The sequence below is a fragment of the Thalia democratica genome, chromosome 2 (genome assembly GCF_965202585.1).
Source record: "Thalia democratica chromosome 2, ktThaDemo2.hap1.1, whole genome shotgun sequence".
Taxonomy (NCBI): domain Eukaryota; kingdom Metazoa; phylum Chordata; class Thaliacea; order Salpida; family Salpidae; genus Thalia; species Thalia democratica.
The window spans coordinates 81,048,633-81,058,564 of NC_139166.1; the positions used below are offsets into that span (position 1 = coordinate 81,048,633).

A 9,932-nucleotide genomic window follows, 5' to 3' on the forward strand; every position below is an offset into this window, starting at 1 on the left:
CGAAAAGTATTAAAAACACCATTAGTGCGCAAACCATAAGTTAAGTTTTAAAAAATTTGAATTAAAAGTATTTAAGTTGTAAGTAATGACGGTTATAGTACTTTTAAGTTAGCTATTAATTTGTACTTATTAACATAACAACAACTGAACCAACTCTTAGCTGTTTGTTGGTGAGACCGGTTACTTTCTCAAATTGCTCGTATTGATCAATCCTGGGGTAAAAATTTATTTCCGAATAAAAACTTTCCAACACATCATATTGTTTACTTGTCAACCTTTGCCTGTTATATTATATAATAAAAAAGTAATTTATAAACTTTTGCATGGTGTTATCGAGAAAATTCATACAAAAAAAATAAAATAAGACAATAATTTGATAAAAATTAAACTAGTGGCTGTTTACACTTTAATTTTTTTTTTTAACAAAAAATAATTTATAGTTTTAAATTAAAAAAAAAAAACACAACAATTAATATAAAAAATAAACTAAATCTATCAAAACTTACGGCTTTGTTCTTGGTGATTTTTCACGTGAATCATTAGAGAGTTTTGAAACGTTTGCTAAAGTTTCCTAAAAATATTTTCAATAAAAGTAAGTTATTTTAATGAATGAATAAAACTTTTTATAGTTAGCAAAAACATTTTGTGACTACTATCGTTTATAAGAACTTTAATGATTAACGCTTAAAACAAGCAAAATATTATATATTAACTTTCTTAGAAAATAGTATTCAGTCGTAAAAATATATGTACTTGTACTTTATAGTTAGAACAATCTAAATTCTATTTTCAGTATAATTCATGAAAACTAACACTTTTCTTGTCTTTTTTAGTTTTTTGTTTAGTTGGTGTTAAACCTGTTGTAATTAAAAAACAAATATATTTTCTTTTCCAATGAATAATACAAAACTCTTTTAATCCTAAAATAACATTTTTCAAGTACGACTTTTAAAAAAGTATACAACGTTTTCTATAACCTTTGTTGATTTTTTGCTCTTTTCTCATTTTTACTCTCCTATTATTGAACCAGTTCTGAAATATAGTTGTTGCTAAAATATAAATGTTTAAAATTATCTTACACTAAGTTTCTTAAATTACTCAGACAAATTAATCAGGCTTTGTACAGTTTTCAGGGTTATTTAAAGTCAACAAAACACTTAGTTGAGTTAATTATTTAAATAAAAATAACTGTAATACTAACAAAAACTTGAAGTTGAGATAGTCCAGTCAGTTTTGATAATTTCTCCCTATCTCCGTACTGAAGATAATTATTTTGCTCAAAATGATCCACAAGTATCTTCATTTGATAACTTGTATATTTGCTCCTCACTCTATGGTTTACAAAACTTTATATGCCTTAGTTTTTAGTGAAAAAAAAATCAACAAGCGATACTTACTTCTTTTGGTGTTTATTTGATGCAATGAATCCGCAGTCAGGACTTTCAAAGAGCTGAAAAAAAAAATTACAAGTGTAAAAAAAGACAAAAAAATGTAAAGTAGATTGTATTACTCATTACTCACCTTATCATCTTTGTTCATCGAAACATTTTCAGTTTTCTTACTTGTATCTACCATTTTGCGTTGTAACTTTTGTTGAGCGTTTTCAGCTGTTGAAAAATTACTGTTAGGGCTTAGTAAAAATAAAAAAATTAACACAAAATTTAAAAACTGTGCATATTTTTAGGTTGATTTTCTTGGAGTTCTCGAGAGACAAACTGATTGAACTCATAACCAGCAAAATACAAGATTATATTTCGCGATAATTTGTGCTTGTCTTCATATTGTTGATAAATATTGTGATTAAAATGACCAGCTTTATTTCGATGGCTTGTATAGATTGTCTTCATCCTATGTTTGAAAATATTATAAGATATTTAGTATACCTTTAGCTTATACTAAAAACTTACTTTTTCGTAGGCGTATTCAATGCAATAGAAGGACACTCTGAGTTTTCAGTGACCTGAAATAAAACTTTAAATGTAGTCGTAGTAGAAAAGTTAAGTAAAAAGTATTAAACACAATATCATACATTGCTACTGTTGCTAATTGAAACATTCTTAGGTTTTAAGCTTGTAAAATTTTCCAACTGCAAACTTTGCTGTGTGTCTCCAAAAGCTGTTAAAAAGAAGTTGTCATGGTTTTGTGATACAAAAATATATTCAAATTTAAAAACTGTGAATACCGTAAGACTGGTTTTGTTGGCTTTCATGACAGGCAGAATGATTAAATGATTCATTTCCAGTAAAACGCGCGCTTGCATTCACGGTTTGAAGTGTTGCTGAATAAACACTTTTATAAGTTTACTTAATCTTAACTATAAAAACAAAATTAATTTCACTTACTGTATACATTCTGCTGTTGAATTTGCTGTGGTATATTAGCATGACACAAATCAAAGTCGTAGTTGTTTTGTGGACATGACCCTTGGGTCGGATCGTAAAAATCAGAGTCGTCCTTGGGCTAAAATAAAATCATAATTTAATTTGTAAATGTCTTAAAATAAACATATAACAAAGTATACAATTTCTTACCGTTTTGCTTGGGCTAAACAAAACACTCTTAGGCTGCGTACTTTTGTTTTTTAATGGCGAGCTTTGCTGTGCGTCTCCAAAAGCTGTTGAAAATATGTCTTACATTTTGTTATTAAAAATTTATTAACAATTTTTTAAGCATTTCAAACCTATTTTCGATCTTCTTGAGCTAGTAACTGACTAAATAATTGATTATCAGTAAAGTACAAATTGTTCACTGCTTGATTCAATTTTTTTTACTTAGGTTACTTAACTAAATTAATTTAAAAAAAACTTACCATGGATGCATTGCTGAATATTATCAGAACCGAAATCAATGTCGTAGTTATTTTTCGGCTGCTGACATGGTACTCGATATTGATCTGGATCGTAGTTGAGTTGGTCATTATTATACGCTTTTGAAAAATCGCATCTATGTTCTGAAATCTGGTTGTTGTTAACTACATTGTTGTCAAAGCTTTGTTGGTCTGCTTGTCTAAGAAACTGATCATATGATCGATTTGTGGTACAATTCAAGTTGCTGTTTGCTGCTTGAATTCGCTGTCTTCCTTTAAAAAGCATTTTTAAAGTTATTAGTCTTTACATAAAAATCAAAAAATTTGTCACATACCGTAGCAGCTTGTGTGATGACTTAGTTGCGGAATATCAGCAGAACACAAGTCAAGGTCGTTTCGCTGACATAGTCCTTGGGTCGGATCGTATAACTGCACGGCGTTTTGCACAGCCTGGTCTTGACACCCTGAAAAATGGCACTGCTGTCCTACAAACTGGTTCTTGTCAGTATAAGGTTGCTGTATGTTGTTAAAACTGGAAAAATTGTCGTCGTACAAGCAACGCTGGTTTTGATCAAAAACGCAGTTTTGGCTGTTTTTGTAGTTATCATCATCAAAATGATCCACAAAATAATTTGCTTGCTGATTAATGTTAAAACTAGGTTGCTGTCCTACGTAGTAGTTGTTATCGTAGAAATAGTCTACAACGTTTGGGTTTACCGGCTGAAGTTCATGGTATGAAACATCAGAGTTTGCAGTGTTCAGTTGAGTGGCTGCTTGGCTGTTCCGATTGTTTGGACGCAAGTTGTGGTTGTGACCTTGTAGACTTGTGACGTCATAGCCACAACTACCGAGGTCATTGTTTGCTGTAGATTTGAACATCAGATCAATCCTTGTTTTTCGACCAGCGAAACCAAAATTATTTTTTATAAAATGAGCTTGATTATGTCGAGTAGTAAAAGTAAAACTTTTACTAATACTAACTAAAATGTATAAAAAGTACGTTATGAACTTTGATTTTTTAGTATTTTTTAGATTGTTTAACAATAGCTACTTACAATAACTACTTATATTTAAGCTTAATAAATACTTTAAAACAAGCAAAACTTTACTTTATCACTAAACTTTTCATTAAAAAACAAAAAGTATAAGAACTTAAATTGTGAAAAAACATTATTCAACATTGCAAAATAATACAAACTTAATTTTTTTAAACTATTTTAAGTTTCTAGTCTTTATGTTTACTGTCATGCAAAAACAAAGGTCGACAGGCTTTAATAAGTAACTTGACAACTTCCTATAAAACTTCTCGCGGGCAGAACTGTACAAAAAAGGTCTTTTGCGAGTCACACTTATAACAAATAGTTGTAGTACTCTGTACTATTCAAAACAAAAAATGTGATAAAATAAGTCATAATAAAAAAAAAATATTACTAACTATCACATTTTTAGCCTAATTTTAAGGTTTCATCATATTCGCTTTTGTTTTTTGATAAGGTAGATTTTAACCAACAAATACGCCACGGGCAACATATTTTGACTTGTGGCCCACATTTTGCTTTCACTTACATAAAGATTGATTATGTTATTATACTAAACTAGTCAGGTATAAAAAATTAACAAATTTGTGCGTATATTACAAAAACAAAAAGAAAGTTAAGTAAAACAAATCATTTTAACTCTGAGACGTTTTAATAACAACAAGTTTATAAAAAGTCTTAACGCTGTTTGATCACTAGCTGGAAAAATTTTTCTACCTGTAGTTTAACTATTGGTTTCTTATTTAAAAGCTTCACTACATCATCATATTGAATAAAAAGTTAGGTTATTTGATTAAGTGCAAAAAAAATCTAACTTCTATTGAAAAAAAAATACTAGTCTTTATTTTCTCCAAAAATAGTTTAGTTTTAAATCGAAAATCACATATAAATAAATTTTTGATATTAACTTTTTTTAGTTTGTATTTTATTTTGAACAAAACCTGGGCAAATTGATTTTTTAAAATAAAATGATTTAAACAACACAAATAAACCCTAAATGAGAGAGGAAAAATGCAATTAAGGCACTTTACGTTAATCGGATTAATAATATATACTAATTAACTATTAAAAACTGTTAAAAGTTTATAAAATTAGGAGTCTGTAAAGTTCTCACTTTAAGAAAAACTAGAACAATAAAATTTAAACCTCTAACATTATTGTCATTTTTGATAACCCTTAAATTTTAGTTGAATATTTTTATATAATATTGTTCATTATCTTTTTAAGTGTCGAAATAAATTTATAAAACATATAGTTCTTAAACGGTATGCTCTTATTGTGTCAATGAACATAAAAATAAACTTAACTATAATTTAAATTTTCAATAACTTCAAAGTTTTACAAATATAATAAACATTAAATGGAAGATTTTACAAGTTTCATTTATATGTTTAATAACTAAAATTTTAATTAACTAATACTTTACTTTCAATTAAGAAAATCTTTTTTTCTGAGCAACAGCATAAAATAAGCATGTATCCTTAGAATTTAATACTTAAGACATTTTTATTCCAAAAACAAAAAGTTTTAGAACATGTAGTTATAAATAAAACGTACATATATTAAGCAATACAAACTTCAAAGACGTCGGAAAGTTAAAAATGATTGTTTAGCAGTTATTACAAAAAATGCAGAGTCTTTAAAACAGCTATACTTAAGAAGCCTTTGTTTAAAAGCAAATTTCGGCCATGAAATTGTGGCTTGTTTGCTCTGATTTTAGATACACGACTACCATTTTACCAAGTATAAAGTTAAAACACCGTGTCAATCTAAATTAACAAAATAATTAGCTGTTTACAACTATTAGCTCTTTTTTTAAAGTTATTAACTTAGTAGTAATGTCTTTAGTCGTCGGAAAATGTTTCCCGCCTTTAATAAAAAACCACTTTGTAGTTGAAACTTACAATTAGGCTTTTAATTTAATAAAAAGTAACTAATAGTGCTTTAATAATTGCCTAGTTTTTTTTCACACTTATGGTTTAAAAAGGTTTTCTTTTAATAGTTTACTACAACTTTTTATTTAACTGCTACCTGCGGAAGACTTTTTCCTGTACAACGCAGTCCGCGAGCAACTTTTCTCCTATAAAATGAGCAAAATTACTTATAAAAGACTGCCGACCCCTAGATTAAAACGAAAATTAAGTTCAATAGGTAATTAGTTTATAAACTAAACTTCATTTAATTTACACCAAAAATCATTTGGTTTTTAGATAAAATTTACCAGATGGTGTACATGTTTCTTCATTTATGAAGCTCTGAAGAATGGCCAAAAAACATTTTTCAACAAGTACTTTTAAGGTTAAAATACTTTTTAACTTGATTATAACAAAATTCACTTACAAAATTAATATTAAGAAATAGTTTAAATTAATAACAAACTTTATACTGTTTAAGTAATGTGCGTGAACTACTCATTATAGTTTTAATAAAAATGAAAGTAGCTTTTTGTTTAGTATCTGGTTGTAGGTATAAGCTTCACATTTTCAAGAAATAAAAGCTAATTAAGTTATTCAAAAATTTCAAAAAAAAATGTTTTGGTTCAAAAAAAAGTCAAGGTTTATTATGAAAACAGACAAAAATTGATTTCAGTAAATTCACAGTGTAAGAATAAGCAGCAATGAAATAAATACTTAGGTTAAGAACTAGATCATCTTCATCAGCCAAATATGATTTCTTTCGTTGAAATATATTTTCTTCCCTAAATGATTTATCCAGTAGTTCTTCTCACTTAGATTCTGTTAAAATAGATGTTGATTTTCTACAAAAATGTGTAAACAATTAAAAAATTCTTGTTGCTAAAAATTAAAAAAAAATCTTGTAACAAGTATTTATCAATACAATTCAATACAACATAAAATATCAAGTTAATATTATTTTCAAAATTTTGAATGAAACTTGGTTTATACATTTTTCAAGACATTATTTTTAACTCTTGCTGCTTTTGTCTATGTAAAAAAGCTTATAAAATGCATCAATAAAGAATTAATAATGTTAAAACCTGAATTTCCTCATTTGTTTTATTCACATTATACAAGATAACATGGCAAACAGGATAGGGGGCGTAATGATATCCCAATTTGTAGTAGAAACCGGCCGATATATCAGTTGATGTGAGAAAAATCTTGTTGTAACTATATTGTTTGATAAAGTCTTCTGTCTTGTACATCATTAGTTCACCCAAGTTGTTTCCTCTGTATGACTCGTCTACTATCACTGTTGGATATATTTATTTTTTTCCTTTAAAAATCGTTCATATTTGAAATATTTTTACTGTATTAAGTAAAGTTTGACTGAAAATGTTGCAAAAACTAAAGTTTTTTTGATAATTTTTAAAGTTGTTACCCAAAAGTAAAACTACTACAACTTAAAAGTAACTGTTAAATTATGTATAGTAGTTATAACCTTACTTAAGTTAAGTGATGCATAAAAGATTTGTTTTAAATGGCAGTAATTTTCTATTTCTGGTAGAACAAAATTGCTCGTTAAAAAGACACGATTGAGTATTTTAAATTACAATTTTACAAAATCAGTTGACTTAAAATACCCACATATGCAATGTATCCATATTTTAAAAAGGTGTCAGAAAAAACAAAGTAATACTTTAGCATGTATATAGCACAACTAACTGGTAATTAGATGTCTAAAACGTTAAAAAACTCTACTTAAAACTTTATAACAATAGTATATATTTCTTTAAATAAAACATACACAACCAGCCTGTATTAATAAATATGGCTTGTTTGTCTTCTATAGTTTTGCACAAATTTACGTGACCCACTATTTTGTGTGAGTTTCTAAAATCAATAAGAACTAAGCTTTGCGGAAATTCATCGCGTGACTTGTACAACATCTCATTTCTGAAACAAGATTAACATAAGTAGTTTGTTTGTTTATAATTTGTTTCTACGTCAGAAAAAAATTGCCCTTAGAAGAGGAATCAACAATTTTTTAATTTAACTTATTTTTCAAGCTTAAGAAGACTTCAACATTTCAAAACTTTGTAAAACTAAATCGATCACTATTAATATATTGATTTTAAAATCTATCATTTATCAACTAGTAAATTTGTTCTAAAACACTTAACTAATTTTAAGTACGTAAATTTTGATGCTTTTTAATTCAAACCAAACGACTTCTTTTTATTTACAAGGAAAAATTAGGTTAAAGTTAGTAAATAATATTCATATCTAAAATATTTTTTAGTTTTTATCATACACTTTCTGTTAGTTTCGCAATATAAAAATGCTAGAATTTAACAAAAACTGAGTATGTATTTATTTTTCTGTATAAGGCTTGATTTTATGGTAAAACATTTAGAAAATAAGATAATATTTGGGTATGCAACTCGATGACCGAGAGGACTTTTTGTGTACCTAGGTCCTTGAACCTTAAAATTTCGGGCAATTTTTCGTTTGTTCAATAAACTATTATTAAGAAATTTGTTTTTAGAGTAGGAAAATTTTAATTACAAAACAAGCTTCTTTTTTTTTGTGATTTAACTACTTGTGATTTTGAGAAAAGTTTTAATAATTATATTTTTTGTATCTAGCTTGAGTTGACATATCTACAATAAAAGATCAACTTTAGTTACTAACTCTTGAGATAAATTTTAGTGTATTTTAAACTTCTAATAAAATTGACGATGAATTACATATACATTTTTTATTGGCGTCCCATTTAAGATTAAAAAATATCCCTATATTTCAATTAGTATGTTATAATACATATTCTCAGGGTGTTTTATATTAGCAATAGTAGTTATTGTAAAAAAATAAATTTATATCTTCTGGAAAAGATATCTAAAAAAACTTAAGTTAAATTATTTTTTTGTCGCTCAGTAAAATTTAAAATTGTTAATACAGAGTTGCTTTTTTGTCTAAATTTTCAAATTCAAGGTTTTTTGTTAATTCGTTCATGTAGACGTATCTTTGAAAAGTAACTACTGATTTAACTTTGGTAGGAGAAAATAACAAGAGTTTAATTAAAAAAAAAAACTGTATACAATATTTACTATTTGCAATATCTTAAAAACTATCTTTTTTAATTTTTCAAAAATTGAATTTGTTTTCATTTATATACAGTTTATAATCTATAAGTATTTTTATTTCAGTAACATACACTGGAAACCGTTTACTCAAAAACAATTTATTTCTTAGGAGAATCAGAAAAGAGAGAAAAATTAATGTAAGAATTTATAGCTTTAATACTGACAGAAATATAGTAAAGCTTACTTAAAATTGGTTAAAATAACTTTTATTTCGAGAATGACCAAAAAATTATCAAAACATAGGTAAAGTTAGGACATTATGTTTAAACTTTTATTTCACAAACTTCAAGTACCGAAATCTAACTGCTTACTAAAAAAAGTTTGATAGAACTACTGGGAAAAAACTTTTGTTTACTTACATTCTGACTGTAAGCAAGGGATAAGGTATCAAAAATACTGGATGTATAAAGCAAAATTTCAACTGTTTAGAATATAATTTAGTTAAGAATGAAGATGTCATACTTTTCAATTTATATGATATAGAAGTGATTTCAATTCGATTAATAAAAATTTGAAAAAAGATTATAACCTAACAAAAGTTCTTCTGCTTGATATTAATCCTACTATTGATAAGATTTTGAAAAAAATATATTTTTTTAGTAAAAGCAACATATTTTTACTTTAACTAAAATAAGACTTCGGACTACGAGACCTTACTTTATTATTCTAAGAAATTTAAAACCATAACTACATGTTTAAATTCATCAGTTAAATTTAACTGAAATAAAAAATATATAGACTAATTATCTGGAAATCTGATATTGCTATATTAGCTATTACTATCTAAAACTTTACTGAAAATAATAAAACCTGACACTAACTTTAAATTTGAGCTCATGGGCCATTCACTGCTAACAAGTTCATAACAATCTTCTGCGAGGTCTAATCTTTCGTGGATCGGAACTAGCTCGAAATCTTCATAGTAATACATTACAAATAAATACTGCACTAAAGTCAGGCTAAATCTGAGCAAAAATAACTTTATAAATGAAATTTCTTTTGTTTTTTTATTAAACTACGAATGCTGCATTTTCTTGGTAAA

At 26.7% G+C, this 9,932-nt stretch overlaps 1 protein-coding gene across 1 annotated transcript; it reads right to left on the reverse strand.

Moving 5' to 3' along the window:
* Window positions 1-6,485: 6,485 nt before the first annotated feature.
* Window positions 6,486-9,821, reverse strand: LOC145829009 (N-alpha-acetyltransferase 80-like). Its single transcript, XM_082936751.1, has 4 exons — window positions 9,712-9,821; window positions 7,561-7,700; window positions 6,842-7,056; window positions 6,486-6,578 (listed from the first exon to the last, which is right to left on the reverse strand). Exons 1-4 carry the CDS (start codon window positions 9,819-9,821, stop codon window positions 6,486-6,488), a joined length of 558 nt encoding a protein of 185 aa, XP_082792877.1.
* Window positions 9,822-9,932: the final 111 nt, after the last annotated feature.